This window comes from Pezoporus occidentalis, unplaced genomic scaffold (genome assembly GCF_034315485.1).
Source record: "Pezoporus occidentalis ecotype Australia unplaced genomic scaffold, CSIRO_AGI_Poc_V1 ctg277, whole genome shotgun sequence".
Taxonomy (NCBI): Eukaryota; Metazoa; Chordata; class Aves; order Psittaciformes; family Psittacidae; genus Pezoporus; species Pezoporus occidentalis.
Window position 1 is genome coordinate 317,736 of NW_026914686.1, and position 27,036 is coordinate 344,771.

The 27,036-nt window shown below is 57.9% G+C and overlaps 1 protein-coding gene across 3 annotated transcripts in view; it reads left to right on the top strand.

Moving 5' to 3' along the window:
- Nucleotides 1–394: 394 nt before the first annotated feature.
- Nucleotides 395–27,036, top strand: part of KCNH6 (potassium voltage-gated channel subfamily H member 6) — a 31,182-nt gene continuing 4,540 nt past the window's right edge. Inside the window, exons 1-11 of one of the 3 annotated variants that reach the window (XM_062625146.1) lie at nt 395–649; nt 3,845–4,075; nt 12,107–12,262; nt 14,878–14,987; nt 16,602–16,914; nt 18,317–18,528; nt 21,330–21,758; nt 22,465–22,864; nt 23,451–23,650; nt 25,701–25,953; nt 26,032–26,225. In XM_062625146.1, the coding sequence (XP_062481130.1) occupies nt 574–649; nt 3,845–4,075; nt 12,107–12,262; nt 14,878–14,987; nt 16,602–16,914; nt 18,317–18,528; nt 21,330–21,758; nt 22,465–22,864; nt 23,451–23,650; nt 25,701–25,953; nt 26,032–26,225 (2,574 nt within the window). In that variant the 5' untranslated portion in view covers nt 395–573. Of the gene's footprint in view, nt 650–3,844; nt 4,076–11,944; nt 12,039–12,078; nt 12,263–14,877; nt 14,988–16,601; nt 16,915–18,316; nt 18,529–21,329; nt 21,759–22,464; nt 22,865–23,450; nt 23,651–25,700; nt 25,954–26,031; nt 26,226–27,036 lie in introns of those variants that run through there. The other 2 variants (XM_062625147.1, XM_062625148.1) reach the window with 2 other exon arrangements.

Genomic DNA, 27,036 nt, shown 5'->3' on the forward strand with positions numbered 1-27,036 from the left:
CCCCCTGTTCCAGGCTCCCACATCCCCCCCCAGCACCCCCTGTCCCAGCCCCCCGAGTTCCCCCACACACTCCCTGTCCCAGCCCCTCAAGGACCCCTCATTCGCCCCCCAGGACCAGTCTGTTCCCCCCGGGGCACCCCAAGGCGGCAGCGCCGATGCTGCGGGACACCGGGGAGTCCTAAAGGGGTACGGGGGGACAGCTGTTGGTGCTGCGGGCTCCCCGGAGCTCCGTCGGGCCGGGGAGCGGTGACTAAGCACTTTGGGGATGTCTCCTCTTGTTAGTTTACTCCATCACCTTCTCCCCCCTTCAATCGGGTCCTCCCCCCTTTATCCCCCCCCTCCCCCCCCCCCCCCCCCGCCCCATCCTCATCCTCGCCGGGCTGTGCGGGGCGGGCTGCGGGGTTCCCCCTTCCGGCCACCGGGAGCATGGGAGCCCCGGGCCGGCTCCGCTCCAGAGCTTGGGCAGCGCTGGGGTGAGGCGGAGCGGGGCCGAGCCGAGCCGAGCCGAGGCGCTCCGGGGCCGCGCCGCGCTCCGCCGCCGCTGCCGGGGGAAGTTGGGCTCATCCCGGCGCGATGCCGGTGCGGCGGGGCCATGTGGCCCCTCAGAACACGTACCTGGACACCATCATCCGCAAATTTGAAGGGCAAAGTGAGTACCGCACCCCCGGCTCCGGAAGGGGCAGAGCGGGGCCGCCGCAGGGTGCCCCCGGGGCAGCGCCGCTGTGACCCCGCAGGGGTGGGCGACGGCCCCGCGCTTACAGACGGGGCGGCAAAGGGGGGGCAAAAAGTGGTTCCAACGCCGGGGGGGGGCGGAGATCCGCACCCCCCACACAGTGTGGGGCAAGGGAAAGGGGTCCCCGGCGTCTGGGGGGGGGGGGGTCCCCGGGCAGGGCTTTTAGGGGGTCCAAAAGCCCTACCGAGCTCGCTGCCTGTTTGCCTTCAACTCCGCGCTGCTCGCAGGCAGCCGTCCCTAGCGAGGTGTTGCCATTTGCTGTTGCTCGGAGCAATCCCTTTATGTGAATTTTGGGGGCTGGTTTTCACGTCAAAGAGAGTGAAGGGATCGTGGGCATCGGGGAGCGCTTCGGGGGGTGGGAATAGGGGTCCCGCTCCCACTCTCTGCGCACCCCAGTGGGGCTGGGTCCCCCCTCTGCAGCCGGGGAGGAGGGAAGGGGGAGCGCTGGGGGCACCCCAAAAGCTGTGCTCGGGGGTGCGCTCTGGGTTTCCTCCTGTGTGCGGTTTGCCGGGGGGGGGGGGGGGGTCCCATGGCGCCCGCCCCGGCTGTGAGTAACGTGACCCTGGGGACGGGAGCGAGAAAAACTGTGCCTGCTTCCTATCAGTGCCCGCTGGGAAGCGGCGGCTGAGGAGCAGCGGGGGCAGCACGGGGCGGCGGGGCCAGCGGGGCGGCAGCCAGGCCCCTGCATCCCTGCTTACATCCCTGCCCGTGCCTTGCCTGCTCCCTGCTTACATCCCTACCTGCATCCCTTGCCCACGTCCCTGCCTGCTCCCTGCCTGAGCCTTGCCTGCTCCCTGCTTACATCCCTACCTACATACCTTGCCCACGTCCCTGCCTGCTCCCTGCCTGAGCCTTGCCTGTGCCTTGCCTGCTCCCTGCCCACATCCCTACCTGCATCCCTTGCCCACGTCCCTGCCTGCTCCCTGCCTGAGCCTTGCCTGCTCCCTGCCTGCTTTCTGCCCGCATCCTGCCTACATCCCTGCCTGCTCCTGCCCGCTTGCTGCCCACTCGCTGCCTGCTCCCTGCCTGCGCTCTGCCTGTTCCCTGCCTGCACTGTGTCTGCTCCCTGCCTGCATCCTGCCTGTGCTCTGCTTGTGCCCACACCCCTACCTACATCCGTGCCCACATCCCTGCCTGTGCTCTGCCCGCTCCCTGCCTACATCCCTACCTGCATCCCTTGCCCACACCCCTGCCTGCTCCCTTGCCTGCTCCCTGCCAGTCATAGCAGGCACCAGTCAGGCTCTGCCCAGACATCACCCCCTGCCCCCCCTTGGCAGCTTCATGGTGTGAAAAGTGCTGGGAGACACCAACACACACACCCCCCCCCCCCAGGTCACATCGCTGCCATGGGCAGGGCGTGCTCCCATGGGTGCCTTCACCCCCCTGCAGCTCCCGTGGGTGCAGGGGGGGAGGCTCAACGCTTCCCTCCCAGTGCCGGTGCTGAGCCCCAGTGCCATGGGGGCAAGGGGTGGAAAGCAAACCAGGGGGGAAAATACCCCCAGGGAGACCTGACTGCAGCTCCTTCCCATCCTGGCCCTGGTCTCATCCCCAGCACGGCTCTGGCTCCCTGCAGCCCCATAAATCCTGCCCTGCACCAGCTCAGCCTGGATGAAGCCTGGATCCGGTCCATGGAGCTGGCACTGGCTGGGGAAACACTCATAGCATCCCTCAAGTGCAGGGCTTTGGGGGAAGGTCCCCTCCTTGTGCCACCTTCCAGCTGGCAGAGCAGTTTGGATAGAGAAGGATCGGGAAGAGGAGGCTGGGAAACATTTGGCCAGGGTGGTTTGTGCTGTTTGCAGCCCCAGTGTCAGCTCTGCATGGGAGAGGGAAAGGTGCTGGGGGGGGGGGGGGGAATTCCCCACCTCAAAGCGATGTCATAGGGTGGGATGAAGCAGGAGAGCTCGGTGCAGCATCCCTGCGGCCACTGGTTTTACCGGGAGGCTGGGACAAGGCAGGGACATGAGGAAGAGCCCCGATGTGCTGGGGAAGGGTCCCCCCATCCCACCGCACCCTGGAGCCACAGCATGGGGACCGTTCTCCCGCATTTGGGTGGAATTCCCCACGCGGCTGGAGCGCGGCTCTGGAGCAGGCAGGCTGCAGATGCCATTCCTGGGTAATCCAGGAGATTAATTGGGGTCTGGGCTGGGAGGCAGCCTCCAGACAGACCCTGACCTGCCTCCGGCCCCAGCCCAGGAGAGGCAGATGCTGCTGGGGGGGGGGGGGGGGGGGGCACAGCATCCACAGCATCAGCATCCACAGTCACACCCCAGCAAAGCTGACCCGGAGAGGGTCCTCCCCAGCCCCGCACCCCCTGAATTCCCTGGAACCAATGGAAATGAAACCAAATCAATGAAAATGGAACCAAATGAAAGCTCCAGGCTGGCTCTCCCCCAGGATAAGGATGGAAGCGGCTCCGTCTGGGCTGGATGACGTGAGCTGGGCATGACAGCAAGTCCAGCCCAGCGGCTGCAGCAGCAGGAGGTGATGGAGTGGCACCACTCCCTGCCTCAGTTTCCCCTCTCCTCCACCTGAGCCCTTTCCTTGTTGAGTGCCGGGGCCCAGCAGGGGCTGGATTTCAGCTGCAGCCCAAAGGCAGGATTACCCTAGAAAACCTGAGGGGAATCATTAATGTGATGGGTTTCACCTGGCTCCCCATGGAGCTGAGCTTCACGCTCGCTCCTCCTCTCACCGCTTGCCTTCAGTCATCTGAGCCAAGGTGGGAAGCCTTGGAGATAACTCAGGTCGCTGATGAGCTCCTGGGGAGAGATGAATGCTGCTGCTTTTCTCTCTGCTTGCAGTGCCAGCCCCGGGGACAGATTGCCCATGCATTAGACAGCAGCGAGGCCCCACATGCAAGCAGTGAGGCTGTGTGGGTTGGCCCAGCTCCAGCAGAAACTGGCTTTAATGGGGATCCCCATGGCCACCAATTCACGTGAAATCAGGGAAACTGGGGGAAACAGCACGGGGTAGGGGGGGCTCCACTGCCCAGTGTCCCTGTATAAGCCCCACAGTCAGTAGCATCCAAAAGCCCCAGCACCCTCTATCCACGATGGGGCTGCCCTTCATCCCTATGGGTCTCCCTCAGCCTGGTGCTCTCCTGGCTCCCTGCAGACCGCAAGTTCCTCATCGCCAACGCGCAGATGGAGAACTGCGCCATCATCTACTGCAACGATGGCTTCTGTGAGATGTTTGGTTACTCCCGCGTGGAGGTGATGCAGCAGCCCTGCACCTGTGACTTCCTCACCGGCCCCGACACCACCAAGAGCTCCATCGCGCAGCTCACCCAGGCCCTGCTCGGCTCCGAGGAGTGCAAGCTCGAGATCCTCTACTACCGCAAAGACAGTAAGAGGGGCTTGATGGGGTGAGCTGGTGCTGGGAGCTGTCACCTGGCCTGGGGCTGGGATGCCAGGAGCTGGTGGTGGGGCGCGAAGGGGGCTTGATGCTAACAGGGCATTGCTTTGTCCATGGGGGCTGGCACTGGGATGGAGCCATCTTTGCTGTGACGGGGACCTCAAGCGATGGAAGTTGTTCATAGAATCACAGCATGGTTTGGGTTGAAGGGACCTTTAAGCTCACCCAGCTCCAACCCCTGCCACGGGCAGGGACACCTTCCACTAGAGCAGCTTGCTCCAAGCCCCTGTGTCCAACCTGGCCTTGAACACTGCCAGGGATGGGGCAGCCACAGCTTCTCTGGGCACCCTGTGCCAGCGCCTCAGCACCCTCACAGGGAAGAGCTTCTTCCTTATACCCAACCTAAATCTCCCCTGTTTCAGTTTGAACCCATTGCCCTGTCACTGCAATCCCTGATGCATCCTTGTAGCCCCCTTCAGCTATTATTGCCAGATTATTTGGGAATGGGGTCATTCACAGCTCCTTGGTGATGGCTCGGAGCTCCCGGAGCCGCAATGGCCTCACTCCCTGCATCACGAATGAGGATCCGGTGGGAAGCCCATGGAGGAGCCAGGCTGGGGCATGGGTTTCCTGGCCTACACTCCAAGACAAGATGAGACAGACCCTTCATCCCTGCCAAAAGCAGGCACAGGCGATGGCCTCAGAGCTGCCATTGCAGTGAGCAGGAGGCGGCTGTGCGTGCACAGATGGAATTAGGCTGGGATGAAAATGAAGCTTTGATGGCCCATACGAGTGATTAGTGGTAATGCTGCAGGAAGTTAAACACATATGTAGTGCTTGGTGCTGCAAACCAGCAGTGGCCACGGCTCTCGGGGTGGGGATTGCAGATCCAGTGCTCAACAGAGGTTAAAATAGGAAGTATTCCCCTTTTCCAACCTGTGGAGCTTTCCCATGGCTTCATCAGGGACTGAAGGACGAGGGGTGATGGGTTTAAACTGAAACAAGGGAGATTTAGGTTGGAGATAAGGAAGCTCTTCCCTGCGAGGTGGGGAGGCCCTGGCACAGGTTGCCCAAAGGTGATTGCCCCATCCCTGGCAGTGTTCAAGGCCAGGTTGGACAGAACCTTCGACAACATGGTCTAGGGTGAGGTGTCCCAGCCCATGGCAGGGGGTTGGAACTCGATGATCTTAAGGTCCTTTCCAAGCCGCTCTATGATCCTATGATGGGCTGAGCAAGGGGCTGCACCCTGCAGGGGCAGGATGGAGGAGAAACAGCTGGAAGCAAAGGGAAGGAGAAGGCAGGAGCCCTGGCTGCCAGCCCAGCGCTATCTGCGGGCTGGGACACGGGTGTGCTGGCCTCCCTCCCAGACCCTATCTCCCGGGCTGGCATCCAGGTGCCAGTGTATCAGCCCCGGGAGTTATCCTCTGGCAGCACCCTGCGTGTTACCCCGCACCGTTAACGTGGCGGGGCTGGATCACACCCCTCACTGGCTGCCTTTCCCATAGGATTTTCCTCCCATCCTCCCTGAGTGAGGCTCTTCCCGGGTGAAGAGGGGCCAGGGCTTGGTTGCGCATCCCCACTTGGCCGCTGTGATTGGCACTGGAGCCCAGCACACAAGGAAGCATGCGGAGAAGTGGGTATATCCCGTTCTCCGGGTCCGTCCCCATGTGGATGCATGGCCATAGCAAGGACATGTGCAGCCCGGTTCCCCTCCCTCGGGACTGCTTCCCCATCCATCCGCGGGGACCGCTCAGCCGGGAGCCTGATCCAGAGCCTGCTTTGAAGCATTCCCAGCTGGCTGGCGGGATGCTCAGTGCTCTCCTCAGAGCCCTGCTTTTCCTCTAGGCCACAGGAAACTCTCGGTGCAGCTCTGAGCTGCTTTCTTCTCTTCTTTATTAACAAGAAAGGGGAAAACTGAAGCCAGAAACAAGCCCTTCGTGTCTATTTTTAAATCCCAGCCCCACCAGCAATCTGCTTTCCAATTGTTTCCCCCCCGGCTCTCAGCCTGCGACCGCTCAGCCCAGTATAAATGGGTCTTATCGGCAAAGAAAAGGCCTTTGCATTACAGGGAGCTGCTGCTTAATTAACCAGCGGAGGCTCGGAACCCGCCTGTCCTCCTTTTCATGCCAGCAGCACCAATCTCCAGCCTCAACCTGCTGTTTATTACTGCGGTACTCCCGGCTCTGCAGCTGCCCGGGTTGTTTCCTTGCTTTTCTGGTTGCCAGAGGCTATATTAGACCCCAAATCCACTCGTCAGAGCCCCCACGGCAGGGCCAGGGCGGGATGGGTGGATGGATGAAGAGATGGATGGAGGCATGGATGGAGAGATGGATGGAGGGAAGGAAAGGGGCAGCTGTGGGTGTTTGGTACAGCAGGATGCTGCATGGTGGGTGATGGGTGTCCCTAGGGACAGCCTTGCTGCTCTGTCCTCATCCCGTGTGTCATCAGCTAATTATAACAGGGGAGCTGAGGATGAGCCCAGCTCTGGGCAGCCAAAACAGAGCCAAGAAGCAAGTACTAGTGTGGGACAAGGGCTGTCCCTCCTTGCCACAGCAGCCTCAGAAAGAAGGGAGAGCCCAGCCGTGGCTCATGTGGGCTCTAATCCCCGGCTCAAAACCAGGAGATCAGGGAAAAGTTAATTTCCTCACAAGATGCTACACAGCTGGGGGGTCATTATGGGATCATCAGGAGCATCCACAGCCACCAGCCCCAGGGATATGCTCCCCGTTGTGGCCAGGGCTGAGCTGAGCATCCCATGGAGATGACCCCAAGAGGCTGGTGGCAACAAGCAGGGATGGGGTTTTAGCCCCTGAGGGTGATGTGCTTTGCAGCAAAGCGACCATCGGGAGCCGCTGGAGGCTGGTGGCCAGAGGTGCTGGGTACCACGGTGCTGGCATGGCCCGAGCAGCAGCTGGTAGCACTTAATCTGCGTGAATGTGGTGCTTATGAATATGAAAGGGGAGACGTGGGGCCAAGGCAGGTGGAGCAGCTGGTGGAGCAGCTCCATCCCGAGCCCATGGAGCAGTTTGTGCCGGTCCCCTGGGGCCAGGGATTAGGGATGGGGATGGCAAACCCATTACACTGGTGCCATAAGCTGGGCTTTCCCCCCAGAGGTCCAGGAGGAGGGGGGGGAGGTTGCAGAGGGATTGGGGCACCCATGGGGTGCTTGAGCTGGCAGTTGTGGGGCAGGCAGGCACAGATTTCGGTGTCCACTGCACCCAAAGGGGACAGCGGGGCTCATGTGACATAGAATCATGGAATGGATTGGAAGGGACCCTAGAGATCCCTTTTGTCCCCAACACAGGGCACATCCGTGGCACAGCAACCACCTCTCCAGCTACCGCTGCCAGGAAGCCCTGGCTGAGGCAGGCAGGGATTCATCCAGCCCTGTCCATCCATCCATGGGGCAGACAGGGAAGGATGCAGGGGATGCCCCGGCTGGGAGCTCTTGCCTTGTTCAAACGTGTGGGTTTAAGCCAAGCTGGGGCTGTTTGCTTTGTGTTCCTTTAAGGGCCAGGCTCAGCAGAGCTGGGCTGTGACCTCCATAAGGACACACACAGTGGCCCAGCTCCAGACTGGGACTTATAAACATCCCACCCTGCAATGACAAACTCTCTGCTCCCGGAGATCCCGAGCTGTGGGCCTGATTCTACCACCCTCAGCACCACCGTTGCCCCATGGACAGCACAGCTGGGGCACAAAGCTGGAAGGGACATGTTTCCATCCTCTGCTGCTCCTTGGATGCTTTCTGCTTGGACCAGATGTCCCAAGAACAGAGGGACAGGCCCAGAGCATCCCCAGCACCCCCTGGATGCTTCCCAGGAGACTTTTCCCTGAAATCCCTGCCCCAGCAGAGCCAAAATCCCACTCAAATCTCTCCATCCCCATCCTCACTGCTGTTACATTCCCAATGGCCCCATATGGCATGGGGACAGGGCCCTTGGGATGGCAGGACAGCCCTGGGAATCGCTGTCAGCACTGCAGCTTTGGCTGCACAGCCCTGCGCTAAGCTGGACTAATTCCTGCAGCCAGCAGGGATTTAGGAAGGGAAGGACCATGGGCCTGGATGTGGTCACTCACTCTGTGCCAAGGAGATTAGGCTGCATTTTGCAACTCCCTGTATTGATTTGGGACCCCTTTTGGCTCCCGGGGATCGGAGCATCCTTCCATCTGCATCCAAAACATCCCATGTGCTCGGAGGCATCCTCCCAGAAGCTGCGCTGTTGGTGGGTACCCTGAGCCACCCAGAACTCTGGATTCCCCCCTGCTGCTGCTTCTCACCACAGAGATCCCTGCCCATCACCTCACAGGGAGAACCTCCGTCCTCACACCATTACTTCTTAAGGTCATTTTAGCCCTTCGGGGGGTGCTGCAAGGACCGTTAATGGTTGGTCTGGTGTCACGGTGGGTTTCAGTCTCCTGATGCCCTGTCTGGGTTTGGGGAGAGGCCAGCACCCATTGCACACACCAGACCCCAAGGGTGCCCCATCTCTCACCAGCCCATCATTTTCCATCCCACCTCCAGGATTTGCTATAGGCTCTCCCAGCAGTCTGCTCTTCCCATTGAAGTCTTTACCCAGCCCTGACATTGATTTTTCCCTGGACAAGAGGAAGCAAGGCTGGGCCCTCCCAAGCATCTCCCTGGCTTTGCCACGCAGCCCCATCCGCATCCTTGTCCCCATGCCCTTCCCAGCCCCTCTCCTCTGCTCCTTTATGTAATACCACGATAGATTTAGCCACTGTGCCATGAGACCCTGCAGATTAAATCTACCATCCAGGGGGAGGGAAGGACTCAGGAAGAGCGCGGAGGGCAGATTAATAGCTTGATTTTAATATTCATAACAATGCAGTTCGTGTCCTGCTCTCGGAAACCCCCGTGTCCTCTTGATTAGTTTCATACTGATGATCCCAACAAAGGCATTAACCGCCGCGGATCAGAGCCGGGGAGGGAGGGCCCCGATGGTGACATCTTTAATGTTATTAAATGCTCACTTTTATCAAGGTCAGAAGACAAAGATGGGTTGGGAAGCACAAAGCTCAGCCTGGGGGAGCTGGGCTGTGGGCTGGGACGATCCAACCCAGACCTGGGGTTTAGGGAATGAGCCCATGCAAACCCATCGCATAAACCCATGGAATGGTTTGGGTTGGAAAAGGACCTTGAAGCTCATCCAGTTCCACCCACTACAACACCTTCCACTGGAGCAGCTTGCTCCAAGTCCCATCCATCCTGGCCTTGAACAGGGATGGGGCAGCTTCTCTGGGCACCCTGTGCCTCAGCACCCTGGCACTGGCTGCGGGAGCCTCCAAAGCTGCATCCCTGCTGCATCCCTCCTGCCGAGCCCTTTGGCAGCCCCAGGCTGGGTTTCCCAGCGGAGGGGCATGCAGCAGCCCCACAGAGCTCACTGCAGGTTGTGAATGCCCCCGGGCTCCTCCAGGAGATCATTTGGCGGCTGGATAAAATTAGATGGATGGAGCTGAACAGCTGAAGGGAAGAGACAGGCAGATGGATGGGGACAGTGATTGAGGAATGGGGATGGGAGCAGGGTGCCCAGTCTGGGGTGGGGGGGAAATGCAGAGGCTTGGCATTCCCATCCCCATTGACCAGGGGGTTGGAACTGGACGAGCTTTAAGGTCTCCTCCAGCCCAGCCCAGTCTGGGATTCTCTGATTCCATATAACCTGATGCTCTATCACCCCCTCAATGCCATCCATGCAGTGGATGCAGGTCTGAGCAAGGCACCAAGCTCCTGGCACACAGGGCTGTGCCTGGCAGAGCCACTTTTGGGGTGATTCCCCTGGGTTTGGAGAGTCCCACACCAAACTGACAGCCCTGAACCGGGCAGATCACCATTATAGGTCCCTTCCATAGGTCTATTCTATTCTATTTAAGAAAGGATCAGCCCGGCGGTGTGCAGCAGCAGCTATAACTCAGGCTGAGCACCTCTCAGATTTGCAGGATCAAACCAGGCACCAGCTGCCTCCCAAACCCAGCCCAAACCACATCCCAGCTGCTCCTTATATCCCTCCAACTGGGCTGTAACTGGGCCCAGTTTTCAGCTGTTCAGCGTGGGCAAGGGATTAACACTTTGTGTACCACCTCGGGACCCGGATCCCATGAGATCCCATCCCTTCCCACCACCATGGAGGGGTTTAAGAAGGAAAAGTGAAGCAGTGAAAGGGATGCAGCAGGGCAGAGCATGTGAGCAGGGTGAGGCCATCTAATTCAGGATTCCCAGTTCATGGAGCTGATGGATGAACCATGCTGGGATGCGGGTCCCTGGGAAGTTCATGATGCTTCACAGTCACTTGTGGGGGGGAAATAGCTCATTTTATAACACAATGAAGTAGGAAGCATCCAGTGCCACCGAGCATCACACACACAGGTACAGACATGCAGAGAGCCGTGGTACCCCAGGGAGAGCACCGCATCATCCCACTGGGCATGTATCACCTTAGGACACCTCACTCCGCATCACTTAAAGGACACCACACACCTATTAGATCCATAAAAGCCTCACAGGAGCCTTCCAGTATCTGAAGGGGGCTACAGGGATGCTGGTGGGGACTCTGCATCAGGGTCTGTAGCGACAGGACAAGGGGTGATGGGTTTAAACCATAACGGGGGGATTCAGGTTGGAGATAAGGAAGAAGTTCTTTACCATGAGGGTGCTGAGGCGCTGGCACAGGGTGCCCAGAGAAGCTGTGGCTGCCCCATCCCTGGCAGTGTTCAAGGCCAGGCTGGACACAGGGCTTGGAGCAACCTCATCCGTGGCAGGGGGTTGGATCCAGATGAGCTTTGATGCCCTTTTCCAACCCAAACCATTCCATGTTTCTATGACAGGGAGGGAAAAGGGCTCATTTCTTCCCATCCCGTGCCCGCGCATCCCTCCAAACCAGCGTTATCTGCTGGAATCCCCCCCGCCTCCTCCCCAGCTCACACATTTAAGTGGATTTCCTTTCCCCGCGGTGAACAACGATGAAATAAAGAAAGAAAGAAATAATCCCGGGCCCTTTAAACAGATTTTCCCATATCCGTTTCTTTCCCATTCTTGTGCATGTGTGTGTGTGGATGTGCACATCCCTGACGTCAGGGCAGCTTTGGAAGTTGCCCGATGCCGGCCATCTGCTCCTGATTACAGGAGGCCCTGAGCTCCTTAAAACTGTACACAGGAAGGCTGATATGGAGCCATGGTGAGAGGGGAGAGCACGGGAGCGGGATGGCAGCGGGATGGAGCCGCTAATCCCTGGTGATCAGGGAAAAGCGAGATGAGGGATCCGCAGCCGCAATAGCTGCTGTGCAGGGAGGTGCTTTGCTTTGTGCCGCTGGTACCTGGCTGCTCCATCGTTTCTAGCTCCCATTGGAACCCGTTGGAGTTAGCAGGGGGGTTGGAACTGCATGAACTTAAGGTCCTTTCCAACCCGAACTATCCTGTGATTCTACGGCTCCAGAAGCTTGGAGTAGGAGCCCATGCAGTCCCCCTCATTCCCGTGACACTGAGCCAATCCATGTGCCCACCATGCCTCAGTTTCCCCATGGACCACTCCATGCCAGTGTCTTTAAGGGATGTCTTTGGGGGCCGACCCATTGATCCCACCACACCGTGCTGCCCAGTCTTGGGATGGGGCATGGGTCAGGCTCAGCCCCATTGCCCACATCCAGGACAGCTGAAGCCAGTCCCCAAAACCTCCCTGGTAATTGCAGGGTAATTAGCTGCAGCGTGAGTACAAGCAGGATGCTTAATGAGGTTAAACCAGTACCTGAGACTTTATGAGTTCTTAATTACCCGCTTTTAATTGCTGCTCTCAAGTACATTAATATAAATGACTGCCTGGGACCAGAAGCAATGGAAGGCAAGATGTGATGGGTGTGAGCCGGGATGCTGCAGCGATACAGCTCTTTCCCAGGGCTCAGCTTCCAAACCCTCTGCTCCCCATCAGCAGGGATTGCACCCCAAGTGCTTAAAGGTCTGCTGTGTGCTGGGGGTGGTTGTGCAGAGCCCCTGATCCAGCCTCTGCTCCGCAGCCTCCTGTTTCCGCTGCCTGGTGGACGTGGTGCCGGTGAAGAACGAGGAGGGAGTCGTCATCATGTTCATCCTCAACTTCGAGGACCTGGCACAGCTCATCGCCAAGAGCACCGGCCGGAGCCTGCACCAGCGCCTGTCACAGAGCTGGCACAGAGGTGGGTGACAGCATCCACAGGGATATCCCGGCCCCTTGGCTTTCAAAGGAGCTCGTAAGGGCTGAAGGATGCACCGTGGGGCTGAGCCCCGCATCGTGCGCTGGAGCAGAGGTTTGTGTTTCTGCACAGGGAATGATCCAGCCAAAACTGGGTGACACAAGGGTGTCTGAGCCACTATGCCCCTGCAGCCTGCAGGCAGGAGGTGCTGGAATGGGACAGGACCCGTGTGTGGGGTCAATGGGAGGGCCAGGGGACATCTGGTGTCACTGATGTCATGGCTGCGCTATGGGGACATCGCTGCAAGAGAATGGCACAAGGATGATAGTGCTGGGATGGCTCTGCCCCGCCTTTGGGCTGCTCCAAAACTCATCCTGGAGTTTTGTGGGGCTTTTGGAGAGAGTGGAAAATTCCAACTCCCTTTTTTGGGAAGGCTGGATCAAAGGGAAGCTGTGGTGAGGTGCTCAAGCGGATGTGGATACCCAGCGATGCAGGTGTTAGACCTGATCATGGGAGGAAGAGCTGCAGCTCCTGTTATGCGGCCCTCGGTGCCAGTCACCGGAGCCAGGGTATCATGGACCACAACATGAGGAAGAACTCCTTTCCACTGAGGGTGGCAGAGCCCTGGAACAGGCTGCCCTAATGGTTCTGTGATCACTGATGGGGACCCTGCCCATTGTATTGGTGTGGTAATGTGAGCTTTAATACACTTAATGCACTTTAATACAATGCAAATCCACCCCCTGGAGCCATTGAGGTGCTTGTATCAGCAGAGATGCTCTGTGTGGTGACAGGCTTTATGGACCCTCAGGCACCTGGGAATTACAGCTATATGTGTGTGAATGTATATACAGCCTGTGCATGTGTTCCTGTGTCTGCGAAGAGATGAGATTTGTATTTCGGGTGTGTTGCTTTAGTACCAGTTAAATTCCAGCATCACCTCAAATCCTGGGTTCAGCTCTGGGCCCCTCACTACAACAGAGACATTGAGGTGCTGGAGCGGGGTCAGAGAAAGGAATGGAGCTGGTGCAGGGCCTGGAGCACAAGCGTGATGGGGAAGGGCTGAGGGACCTGGGGGGTTCAGTCTGGAGAAGAGAAGGCTCAGGGGGGACCTGATCGCTGCCTACAAGAGCCTGAGAGGAGGATGGAGCCAGGAGGGGCTGGGCTCTGCTCCCAAGGAACAAGGGATGGGACAAGAGGAACCGGCCTCAAGCTGCACCAGGGCAGGTTTAGATGGAGCTGAGGAACAATTCCTGCCCCAGAGGGTGCTCAGGCATTGGAACAGGCTGCCCAGGGCAGGGCTGCAGGCACCGGCCCTGCAAGGGTTCACACAGCGTGGAGACGAGGCCTCAGTGCCATGGGGCAGTGGTGGCCTTGGCAGTGCTGGGAACGGTTGGACTGGACTGCTATTAAAGGGCTTTTCCAACACAGTTGATTCTATGGTTCTATGATCAGTGCTACTCTGCAGCCCCTCAGCTCAGTATGTGTTGAACTGTGATGCATCCATTGTCCCACCCTAAGATGGGGTGCAGAAGGCACCCAGATAAAAGGGTACCTGTTGCTTTCCCATGCATTGCAGATTGCACTGTGCATCCCTCGGAGCGTTGGGAAGTCCAGAGCTGCTGGTGCCAGCCCAGACCCATCTCTCGTGCATGGGTTTTCAGGCTCAGTCTTCCATTACCTGGCCATAGGCAGCTGCATTGCTGCTCCCTGGCTCTCTGGTGTGCAGGAAACATTGGCTCCTTTGCTTCTTCCAGCTGAAAAGCTGCTCTGGGCGTTGGAGATGGGGTGAGCAGAAGGAGCTCATGTGGGTCCCTCCATTGGCGGTGGCACTTTTGGGGATGCCTGAGCAGCATCGGGGCTCTTTGTCCCCTGTGCTTTTCCCCCTATGGGGAGCTTGTGGAGCATCCCACGTGCTCCAGGCTTTAGGCCGCTTTTGGTGCTGTCAGTGAGTAGAACCGGTGCTGGCCGAGGCCATGAACAGCAGGATGCTTTCATTCACTCTGCTGCAGTCTTCTCCATAGACCAGCATTAGAAGAGGTCAAGTAACTTTATACCGGGTGTCTCCATTTGGGGCACTGCCAGTTCCTCTCCACATTTGGTCCCTTCTCCTCCTGAACCTCTTTCCCAGCTCCTTGCTGCATGGTCTCCATGATGGCAGCAAGGGACCTCTTTGGTCCAGCATCCCGAACAACTCCAGGGCCAGAATTGCTAGAACTTCTTAATTCCTCCCTAACTCACCACCTCTTTTGTGTTGTATTCCCCCCCCCCCCATCAAGGAGATTTAGAAGCTCGATTTCCTCCAGGTCCAAATCCTTTAAGTAGCTTTGACCTCTGTAATTGGCTTAGGGATGCTCTGCACCTTGCCCACTTTGTGCCTGTAGTCCTAGGGGACTCTCCTCCAGCCTAGCAGTGCTTTCTGCCGGGTCAGGCTCTGCCTTGAGCCATGTGATGGCACGGGAACAGCGAGCGTGTTGGAGAAGGAAGGGCCACGTCCCCCAAAGCCACACAAAGGCTTCCGTAGCCTCTTCCCCTGCCAGAGCCCCGTCCCGCTCCAGCCATCGCATGCAGCTAGGTTACATCTGTGTCTCTTGTGTTTTGTCTCTCTTTCTAACAAGGTGAAGGTAGGAGGTTGAAGTGTAGTCTCCCGTCCCTGCGGCGACTCAAAGTCCAGCGGAAATCTCTGCCCACCAGTGAGTTTGATGGAGTAGCCATTGACTATGGAAAGGTAACCGTAGCTTTGTCTGATCTAAGCCAGGTCCCAGCGCTCTTCCTCCGCTCTCCCCATCCCACTGTCCCTCAGCTGCTGTGGCTCGGGCCGTATCCGGTGTTAGGGGCTCCGGTGCTGGAAGCGAGCGGCGGTGCTTTGGTGGCGTGGGATCGAGCTGGATGGTGCTGCTCTGCAGGGGGAGCGGGAGAGGTGCTGAGCTCTGGAGCTGGGAGGAAGGTCTGGCTCTGCAGGGCAGGTCACCCTGGATGGTGGAGCTCCAAGGAGCTGTTCCCACCTCGAGGAGGGGACACGGTGGTGGCCGCAGGTGACTGGAGCGGGTGTGCTCTGAGCAGGGACTTGCAGGGCACAATTCCCATGTTTTCCTGGCAGGGGGCAAGCAGCTCTGGCTTCTTCCTCCTCCAGCAAAGGCTGCGCTGTCTGTGCTGAAGGGCGGTGCTGGCATTGCTGGCATGCTGTTGGTTGGAACTCTTTAGAGATGGCTGTTCTTGGTGGCTTGTCAAAAGTGCTCCGGGCAAAGCCGTGCTGTTTTCTGAAGTGCTGTAGCTCGAGACACAGGGCTGTGGGCCAGAGGCTTTTGCTCTGCTAATGCATCCCCAGGCGCCAGGTTCCTGCTGTGCTGGATGGCTCCAGGCAGCCTGGACAAAGCTGCTTCCCAAACTTGTGATACATGAGACGAAAGGTGCCCGTTTACTCAGAAGCTGTTGTGCTCATGGCAAGTTGAAGATGCGTGTGACATTGCCGCATGCTCTGGGTATGATGCTCCTACAGACACCAGCGGTGCTCAAGTCTCTGGGTACCCCCAGGCTGAAGCTGCATAGGGCACTGCAATGGAAGATGTGCATTGAGGACAACCTGATGACCCATCACTTTGGTGGAGCTTGGTCAAGTTGGGGCTGCCAACCCCTCCAGGCACCCAATCCCAAAACATGCAGTAAGGTCCTTAGGGATGGTGAGAAGTGCCACGCTTCCTCCCTTGGCCGTAGCTGGCATGGGCATAGACCCCTAGGTTTCTGTTCCAGAAGCTGGCTGCTTTGTGCATCCCATAGCAGAAGTCGTTAAAGACTGGAAGCTCTTTAGGTCTCCAGGGAAACAGGAGGTTTAGCAATGGCTGGGGGTTGCTATAGGAGAAGGTGGACCACAAATGGAGCCCAGCATCTCCTCCAGTGCTTCCTGGTGCAGAGCATGCCCCCAATACAAACACCAGCACAAGACCCCAAGGCGCCAACCCTCACCCTTGGTGGTGGCCTGAGCTCTTGCAGCAGGTGAGGGAAGGGCATACCCGGTGGTGGGATGTAGGGACAGCATGGAGGAGCTCCAGGCAAGCCTATCCCTTAGGGTCTCCTCTTTTCTTCTTGCTCTGGCCTGCTTCCCAGCTGCGCAGCATCACCTCGCAACGCATCCCCCAGCCTCTGGTAGGAGATGGGAGCTGCCAAGCCCCTGGGGTTTTGGTTGCCCCATTTCAGGTCCTGATCCCAGTTGGAGGCAACCTCCGGAACCGCAGCGCTTCCCAGCCCTCTGCCCCTCCTCTTACCTCCCCCAGCTCCCTCTCCTTCCCCCCCGAGCACGTGAGGACCCCTTCTAATGAACCGCTTTCTCCCGGCTGTCTTAAAGCCTGGTGGTGACTCCCTGATTTTGAGGGACTTGAAGACATCGCCCAAGGAGAACTGTGTGCAGTCAGAGACCGAATCCCTCCTGGAAAAGGAGCGGAGGCCGAGCCTGGAGGCTGACCCCACTCTGCAACACTCGTCCCTGAAACAAGAGCCTCCTTTGGTGGGCCCACGAGGGTCGTATTCTGCGTGGGGTTTCTTTCGGTCTCGGCCCGGGGGCAGCTTCCACAGCCTCCGCAGGGTCTCCTCCTTGGACAACTTTGAGGCTGCGAGGTCTGAGTTCCAGAGAAAATTCAGGGAAAGGAGGGCAAATTCAGGTAGGGATAAAACCCGGAGCTGTGGGTCCTGTTGTGGGTCCAGCACATCCCGGGGGGGAGGTCTCTTACCCTGCTTTTCCCTCTGTAAAGCGGAGATAGGCTGGGATCTGCTCCATGTGATTCCCCTCGGAGGCAGGTCCTGTTCTTTGGGCAGAGCCATCCGTGGTGCTGTGTGTGAGATGTGAGACTGCAGGAGGTCGCGTTTGGATCCCGATGCCATCCCACCTCTCCTTGAGGGAGGGAAGGAAGGGGTCTGCAGGCGTGTGCAATGTGAGCTGTGTCCACATGTTGGAGGTGGATGAGACACCAGCAAGGCCACTGTAGGAAATGTACCTCCAGCACGGTGTTCGTGTCCAGACCTCTTGTTCTCCACAGGGAGATGGTGACAGATACGATGGAGGTCAGGCAAGAAGAGCTTCAGTAACTGGGGTTGGACAGAGAGCAGTCTGTGGTGTCTGCCGTGAGAAAATAGGATGGGGGATCACGATCCTCAGGAGGGGACACGACATAGAGGGAAGGAAGGGGAGTGAGCAGGGAGAAGGGCGGCAGCAGTTCACTGGGCGCCTTCAGAATGTCTTCAGACACCTCCTGCCCATGGGTCAATGTCGGAGTGCAGGGGTAGAGGGGCAGAGAACTGGAAACGTAACCCTGCTCTGCCTGGAGGAGATAGACACTGGTTCCGATGCCTTGGGATGTTCCTGAAGGGAATGTGGGTACATGCTCCCTTCCATGGCTACACATTGCCTAAGCCTGGCCACGAACTGACCTCCTCCGGGGCTTCCTCCCTGCTCCTGTACTGGGGTGACCCAGAGAGAGAGGTCCCATACCCCTAGGGAAAACTGCTGGAATCCAGCCCCACTACAGCTCTTCTTCAGGAGATAGCTCTGACCTCCCTACCTGGAGCCTGGGGATGGAGTATGCATCCAAGTGGGGAATCATCCATCTCCTGCCGTTTGGTGGCCAAAACCCAAGGCAGCAGCTCCAAAACTTTGTTGATGAGGCTCGGGCATGCAAGGGTGGATGAGACCCACCTCCTCCTTCACCTGCTTTGGGATCCCTACCCTGTGGGTCTCACTGGGGCTGGTCCCCATCCTGTCACGGTCTTCAGAGGCAGCAAAGGATTTTGGGTGCCTCTGTATTCTGGCAGCTGGTCTGAGCCCCCTGAGGGAGGTTTCATGGCTAAAAGATGGATGATGTGGCTGAAGAGCAGCCCCTTCTTGGGCATCTCAGGTTGGGCTTCATGTCTGAGCCACCCTGAAGGCGCCAAGCCCTTATGGCCAGGCAGACACTGGTACCTTGTGGTGGTGCCCACCTCCTGGATGCCCTTCACAGAGGCCAGGGCTCTGCAGATCGGCTTCTCCTCGCACTGCACTTCTCAATGCTCTTCTCCATCCTCTTTCAGAGGCTTCCCATGTCAAACCCAACCCCCTGAACTCCACCTCGGACTCGGACCTCATGAAGTACCGGACCATCAGCCAGATCCCCCAGTTCACGCTCAACTTCGTGGAGTTCAACCTGGAGAAGCACCGCTCGGGCTCCACCACCGAGATCGAGATCATTGCTCCCCACAAGGTGATGGAGCGCACCCAGAACGTCACCGAGAAGGTCACACAGGTACGTGGGTACTGAGACGCCACCAAAGGCATCGGTGGGGTGGTGGTGCTGCCGTTGGGGTACGGTCACAGCCATTCCGGTGGGGTTTGGAGCTGAGGAGCAGAGAGGGCAGTGACACCTGGAGTTTCTATCCTGGGAAACCCCAGTATCCCTGCGTTTGACTTAAATCTTTCTGGATGGTTCAAATGCTCCTTTTCCCCCCGAAACCGGTGTTTCTGGTAATGCATGGCCATGGGGACACCAGCTCATGGTGGGATGGTGGCCTTGAAGAGGACACATGCATGCACGTGGCTTTGTTTGGGTGCTTGGGAGCACCAGTGGTGACACCAAGGCACACAGGGACAGCAGATGGCACTGCACGGTCACCAACACGCATGGCACTGCACTGTCCCTGCAGGGGACACTTGGGGCAGTGCCCTGTCACTAACAGGGACATGCATGGCTTTGCACTGTCCCATAGGGGACACACAGATGTCAGTGGGTGTGAAAGGTGCTGCTTCATCCTGCAATTGAATAGGGAGCTCTCCCCAGTGGGGAAACTGAGGCACGGGAGAACCATGATGTACAAAATACACCTCGGGGCAGCTCCCGCTGGTGCTGGTAGCAGTTAATGGAAGTGACCCCAGAAAATCCTCCGGGATTGACAGTTTGATCCATCAGAGAGGGACTGTCCTCCCATCTCAGTGCCAGCAAACCTTTCCCCTCATGACCTCCATGCACAGTGGAGGCTCCCCGCAGCATGGGGCAGGTTTTAGGCTTCTTGTCCCCCTGGTTTGTCCCTTTCATCCCAAAGTCCACTCAGTTCCCCTGATCCGGGAGTGACTGCAGTGACATGGGATCATCCCCTGAACACCCCAGTGGGACAGTGAGCAGCTTCCATGGCCCCATCACAAGGGATACCCACGCACTGGGGACCATTGGGGTGATGCTGGGGTGGTGGCACCGACCATGGTAGGGTGATGGGATCAGAGATGATGGGTGGTGACTGCAGTGCATCCGTGCAGCACCCACAGAGGTCAATCCTCCCTTTACTTTCAATCTCCAGGCGGGATGGGGATGGGGTGGGGATGGGGATGGGATGGACCTGTCCTCCCCACCACATCTACCCATGGCCTCCAGGGTCCTGCCTCTCCTCATCCCAAGGTCCCCCAAGCATCCCTCCAAGCCACAGCTCCCTGCTCCTGGATGCTGAATAATTCATGTATGAGGCAGAGACAGCGGTGAGACACCACTAATGGCATCTAAAAATATGGGCTGGCAGGCAGGGAGAGGCAGACATCGGCTGGTCCATGGGGAGGTCCAGCCCCACCGTGAGGAGCAAAGAGGGACAAGGCTGTGGCTCTGCATTGGTTTGGACACACTTTGGGGGGTTCTTTTCCCTTTTCTGCCTCAAATCTTTGCCATTGGGTTTTTTTATTAATTCCTACTAGGAAAACAATGGGGTTTGACTGCTCTCAAGAGCTGGGTGCCGGGAGCACCCAGAAATTCAGTACTGGCCCCTCAGAGCTGTCTCCAGCCAGGCAGGATTGGGGGGGTTCAGCTGCTGGGGATGGGAATGTTGCTGGTTTTCCTAAAGGTGTAGGAGCCCACCTGGGCACGTCTTAGCTTTGGGAACAAGCACTGTCCCCTTCCCCACGGCGCCAGTCCCAGTCCCGTCCCGTATCCCGTTCCCCTCCGCAGCGCCCATTCCCCTGCACAACGATTGTGTTTGGGTCACTTTTTCCAGTCCCTCCCCTCTCCATGTGCCAGCCGACGTCGGCGGCTCCCGCTGCTCCATTGGCGCTTCCATCCCCACGGGGGCTCCGGCATCGATCGCCTTTGATTAATCCCCACTGGGCTCCCCGATGCCCTTCGCCTCCCACCATGCGCGGCTGCACGGGCGATGCCACGGCCCCGGTGCTGCGCCCGCTGGGCCGGTTGCTGCCAGGGCGCGTGGGACTGGGGACCCCCATGCTGGACGCCCGCACCTCGAGGCTCAGCTGCCGCCTGGGGCGCCGGGCGAGCTGCAGGCAGGTAGGAGCAGGGGTGCACTGGTAGAGCAGGGCTTCAGGATGGAGGAGTGGTGATGGGTGGTGGGATGGGGCAGTGGGGATGGATCCGCTCCGGGCTGCAGCAGCAGGAGTCCTTGGGAAGCCTTTGAATAAGGCGGGTGTCTGCGCAGGAGGATCTGACTGCCCCCAGCTCCCTTCTGTCACCATCTCTCAGCCCTCCCTTGCATTGTGTCCCCAAGGGTGGCTTCAGAGTCCACCAGGAGCTGGCATTGGTCCTGGTATTGGAGCTGGGATAGAGCTGGGACATGTGAGAACTCCCTGGTGCCGTGGGAGCGTGTCCCCATGAGGACAAACAGACCTGGGGACAGATGGGAGGGTGCTCGCATGCTGGTGCCAGGTCACCCCCTCCCTGGGGATGCTCTCTGCAAGGGACACCCATTATCTCCTGGGCTGGTGGCACCAGAAGACACAGCAGGAGGCACTTTTCTCTCTGCTGGTAGCGTCTGAAGGGCATAAAGCAGCTGCCCCAAGGGTGCTCTGGCCATCAGAGACAGACAAGGAGCTGAGTGCACCTTGGTAAAGGTTGGATTCATCTTAAAGGTCTTTTCCAGCCTGGTTAGTTCTGATTCTATGATTCTATAGCAGTCAGCCCTTCTCTTGCCTCCTGCACAAACACACATGAAGGCAACAAAGGTGAAAAGGGTGTAGGAGACTCATTGCATGCTCCTCACTCTATGTATGAGCCCCTTGCCCGGCTCCTGGCCTTATCCAACCTCTCTCCTGGTCCTCCTCACATCCATCTCCTGGCAGGTGCTGTCCCTGGGTGCCGATGTCCTCCCCGAGTACAAGCTGCAGGCACCACGCATCCACCGATGGACCATCCTGCACTACAGCCCCTTCAAGGCCGTGTGGGACTGGCTCATCCTTCTGCTGGTCATCTACACAGCCGTCTTCACCCCGTACTCAGCCGCCTTCCTGCTCAACGAGGAGCAAGTGGAGGAGAAGCACTGGGACTGCAGCTACTCCTGCGACCCGCTCAACATCATCGACCTCATCGTGGACATCATGTTCATCGTGGACATCGTCATCAACTTCCGTACCACCTACGTCAACATCAACGACGAGGTGGTGAGCCACCCCGGCAAGATCGCCATCCACTACTTCAAGGGATGGTTCCTCATCGACATGGTCGCTGCCATCCCCTTCGACCTGCTCATCTTCCGCTCCGGCTCTGATGAGGTACAGGCAGGTCCACCAGGAATAAGGGGGGACTCCTGGGTGGACAGCAATAGATGGAAGGGAGAGGGAGAAAGGGCTATGGATGGCTTGATGTAAGCAGTGGATGGCTGCAAGAAGAGGGGTGGTCAGAGGGATGGACAAGGATGTTATTTTAGCTGCTGAAATTTTATTGAGTAGGGTCAGACACCACAAAGACCCTACTGCAAGTGCTAAGACAGCATCTAACTGGGCCCACTGCCCTTGCTGGGGCTGACCCAGGAGAGCAGGCCGGAAGCTCAGTTTAGGGACTGAATTTGGGGTCGCATTGCCAGCCAGACTCAGGATTTTGGCAGTGGGAAGGCCCTGTGGTTACTGCGCTACCTGGAGCACCCCCCTCAGCTGAAAGCCTGTGGGGTGGGTGAAAGGCAGCTGGTTTGGGAGCAACAGTTAGCAAGGAGTGGATCCGTCAGGAAACACAAACCTTGGCTCCTGTCACTTGCTCTCCTGTAGTCCCAGAGCTTGTTGCCTTTATGGTCAGCAGAGGGGAACAGCCCTTTCTGTGGCATGATCCATCCAACCTATTCCAGATGTCACCTCCAGGACAAGGTGGTTCATGCTCCAGAAATGCATCTTCATCCTTCAAAGGGAGCACAGACAGGCTGGAGACATGGTTTTGGCCAGATTTCCCCCCTGCTTATCCATAAGGAATCTCACCTCTCCCCTGCAGACCACCACCCTCATTGGCCTCCTGAAGACTGCCCGGTTGCTGCGCCTGGTCCGTGTGGCCCGCAAGCTGGACCGGTACTCCGAGTATGGAGCAGCCGTGCTCTTCCTCCTCATGTGCACCTTTGCCCTCATCGCCCACTGGCTGGCCTGCATCTGGTACGCCATCGGCAACGTGGAGCGGCCCTACATGGAGCACAAGATCGGGTGGTTGGACAACCTGGGAGACCAGATCGGCAAGCGCTACAACGACAGCGACCTCTCCTCCGGCCCGTCCATCAAGGATAAATACGTCACTGCTCTCTACTTCACCTTCAGCAGCCTCACCAGCGTGGGGTTTGGCAACGTCTCACCCAACACCAACTCTGAGAAGATCTTCTCCATCTGTGTTATGCTCATTGGCTGTGAGTGCCCCCGCATGTGTCCTGCGGTCCCCATTCCTGCTTTGGAGGTTGGAGGAGAAACAGGGAGAGCACATGGGATATTCAGCCTGGAGAAGAGGAGCTGAGTGGAAACCTCAGAGCAGCTTCCAGTGTCTGAAGGGGGCTACAAGGATGCTGGAGAGGGACTCTTCATAGGGACTGTAGTGACAGGACAAGGGGTGATGGGTTCAAACTGAAACAGGGGAAGTTCAGGCTGGAGATAAGGAAGAAGTTCTTCCCTGTGAGGGTGGTGAGGCACTTCTTTAGAAGTGGTGAATGCTCCATCCCTGGCAGTGTTCAAGGCCAGGCTGGATGGGCCTTGGAGCAACCTGCTCTAGTGTGAGGCATCCCTGCCTGTGGCAGGGGGTTGGAACTGGATGATCCTAAGGTCCCTTCCAACTCAAACCATTCTATGATTCTATGATTTTAAGAGAGTATATTACTGCACCTACGCTGCTGCCGCACAGACAAATAGGTAGAAATACGGGTTTCAGAATCCCAGGGGTTTCAGGTCCGTGGCAGATCTGGGTTTTGGCTGGTCCTGCTGAGTCCTGCTCTCTCGTTGCAGCTCTGATGTACGCCAGCATCTTCGGCAACGTCTCTGCTATCATCCAGCGCTTGTACTCGGGCACAGCCCGTTACCACACACAGATGCTGCGGGTCAAGGAGTTCATCCGCTTCCATCAGATCCCCAACCCCCTGCGCCAGCGCCTGGAGGAGTATTTCCAGCATGCCTGGTCCTACACCAACGGCATCGACATGAATGCGGTGAGTACGCGACATGGAGGTCCCATGTGCCAGAACAATCCAGGTTCCAGCTCGAACAAACCCATCCTTTCAATTAGGGAGGCAGGAGAAGACTAGAGAGGCTGGAGGCAAAGTCTGCCCATCCCTTTCTCCTTCCCCTGTCTGTCCATCCCTATGCATCTATTCAGAGGCCATGAAGACGCCTCTCGGCTGGAGCGCAGGTTCGGTGCTGGCACACTGGTGAGGAGCTCAGAGTCCTCACCAGCACCAAGCCCTTCCCGGCCGGTGCCTGCTGGTGTCACAGAGCCACGGAGCACGGATCGATCCAGCTCCTCTCCACACCGCTGGTTGCTAAGCAAAGTGCATCCCGCTCTCAGCGGCAGGGAAAGGAGGGCATTTAAATAAACCTCGATCCATTTTAATTAGAGCCGGGAGAGGAGGATGTTTGTTGGCAAAGGGGGATCAATGAGGGGCCATGGTGCCGTGGCTCCGAGCCTGGCAGGGAACCTGGTACCAATGGCACCAGGGCAGCATGAGGATGAGGAGGGGGCTCGGCCAAGGAGTCCTGGGCTGGGGATGAGCTCATGGGTACAGGGTCTAAAAATGTGCTGGCTCGAGAGATGCAAGACACAGGGAGGAATAAGGAAGGAGAAGGCAAGGAGAGAGATGGGACCTTGTACTCCCCATCTCTTGGCCCTGGGCAGGTCATTGGCCCACTCATTCTCAGCTCATGCCGCCTTTTTTCCATGACTTGATGCTCTTCCACCTCTGACCACCGTCAGGATGCAGATTTGCGTGACTCCAACCACTCTTGTCTTCAGTTGCTGCTGCCGCATTAAAGAACTGGGCAGCACTGGGAGAGCTTTGGGTTAAACCTCTCCCATGGAGGAGACCTCAGTGGCAATAACCAGAAGCAAAGCCATGGCACCCTACCAAGCCCGGATTCTCCTGGCTTAGTGCAAACCTGGGTCACAAATCCCTTGTGACAAGCTGAGCTTGCAGCTTGGACGTGCTGTCACTCACACCAATTCCTGCTGGATGCTGCTGAGATGCAATCCAAGCTGATCAATCATCCCACAGCCTGATCAATTCATCCGTCCCTCATTTCCCAGGAGGGACTCTAAGGCACTGCCATTAGCCTCTGGGATCCTGATGGAGCAGCCTGGATGTCCCAGATTTGACTGCCAACAGGATGTGAGCGGAGAGGAAAGCCCTAGGGCCGAAACCAGCCCAAACCCAGGCATATTTTACCCCAGCACCATGAATAGCAGCAGCGCATTGGAAGTTTGACCTTGATTTCACCTTCAGATTTAGCTCTTGTTCAACACAAGTTGTTTGCCACAGGTATATTTTCTGCACACAACTGGCCCGTGCTGCTGCTTGGCACTCAAGGCAGGTGATGTTTAATTAGGACAGCACTTCGTTACCACTCTGAGCTCTCATTCAGCCAGGATTAGTGGGTGTAAAGATGAAAAGGGGGAAATGCCACCAGTGGGTATAAATAGGTTGAGCTGGTGGTTGTTATTTATTGCTCTCATCCCTGGCCATCTGCAGGGACAGGCAAGCAGGCATCCAACACAGGAAGATCAGAGATGTGCCCAGCTTCTGGGCTCAGGGGATATCCATTTGGCACAGCCATGCTGGTGAAGCCACTGCCTGGAGAAGAGAAGCTGCCTGGAGACCTCAGAGCAGCTTCCAGTGTCTGAAGGGGGCTACAAGGATGCTGGAGAGGGACTCTTCATCAGGGACTGGAGCGATAGGACAAGAGGTGATGGGTTCAAACTGACACGGGGCATTTAGGTTAGATTTATGGAAATTCTTCAATATGAGGGCGCTGAGGCACTGGCACAGGGTGCCTAAAGAAGTGGTGAATGCCCCATCCCTGGCAGTGCTCAAGGCCAGGCTGGACGGGGCTTGGAGCAAGCTGCTCCAGTGGAAGGTGTCCCTGCCCGTGGCAGGGGCTGGAACTGGATGAGCTTTAGGGTCCCTTCCAACCCAAACCATTCCATTCTCCTATGACTGCATGCTGTGTGGGGCAGGTGGTGGTGTGATCCCTCCCTTGCTCTTGCAGGTGCTGAAGGGCTTCCCTGACTGCCTGCAGGCAGACATCTGCCTGCACCTCAACCGCACGCTGCTCCAGAACTGCAAAGCCTTCCGAGGAGCCAGCAAAGGCTGCCTGCGCGCCCTGGCCATGAAGTTCAAGACAACTCACGCGCCGCCCGGAGACACCCTGGTGCACTACGGAGATGTTCTCACCACGCTCTACTTCATCTCCAGGGGCTCCATCGAGATCCTCCGGGAAGACATCGTGGTGGCAATCTTAGGTGGAAAAGTCCTTCCTTGTGCGAGGGCAAGGGGTGGTGGGCGAGGAGCTGGGCCCTAACAGCTGTCTCTTGGCACAGGGAAGAACGACATCTTTGGAGAGCCCATCAGCCTCTACGCCCGCCCGGGGAAGTCCAACGCTGACGTGAGGGCTCTGACCTACTGCGACTTGCACAAGATCCAGCGGGAGGATCTGCTGGAGGTCCTGGACATGTACCCAGCCTTCTCTGACAACTTCTGGAGCAACCTGGAGATCACCTTCAACCTGCGAGATGTGAGTGCCAGGGCTGTCCCGGGGAGGGTCAATGCCTTTGGGAAGTGCAAGGGCAGAGGCAAGGATGCAGACAAGTGCTCCTCACTCAGCTGGGTGGTGCATTGGCCAACAGCCACGTTTCCCAAGGCACTCTCCATGGGGTTCTGATTCCCCCCAGAGCACACTGCACATCCCTAAGCTCTTCACAACGGTGGCCCCCCAGGCAGTGTTGGTATTGCTCTTTGACTTCAGCTTTATGACTGGATTTCGTCTTTTCCTCATAGCTGTTTTCAGAGACACCTGCCTGGTGAGATGGAAAAGAAGGGCAAATCCCCTCTATGTCCTGGCCCACCTCAGGGTGCTCCTTCCCTCCCCATGGCCCTCAACTCAATCTCACAGCAGCAAGGCCACCTCTAGGATCCCCTGAGCTCTGAAACCAGTCCAGCACTCATTGGGTGGGACAGGGCAGTGATGGAGAACCAGAGGGAGCTGGAAACCAGCCCTAAGGAAGATGCTGAATGGGCTGTAACCCCCATGGCACCCATGGATGGGCCACGGCACTCATGGATGGGCCATGGCATTCATGGACGGGACTTGGCATCCATGGATGGGACTTGGTATCCACAGATGGGACTTGGCATCCATGGACAGTAGTTGACACCCATGGATGGGACATAGCATGCATGGATAGAACATTGCACCCATGGATGGGCCATGGTATCCATGGACGAGCTATGGCATCCATGGATGAGCCACAGTATCCATGGATGGGACATGGCACCCATGGACAGGCCATGGTACCCACATATGGGACATGGCACCCATGGACAGG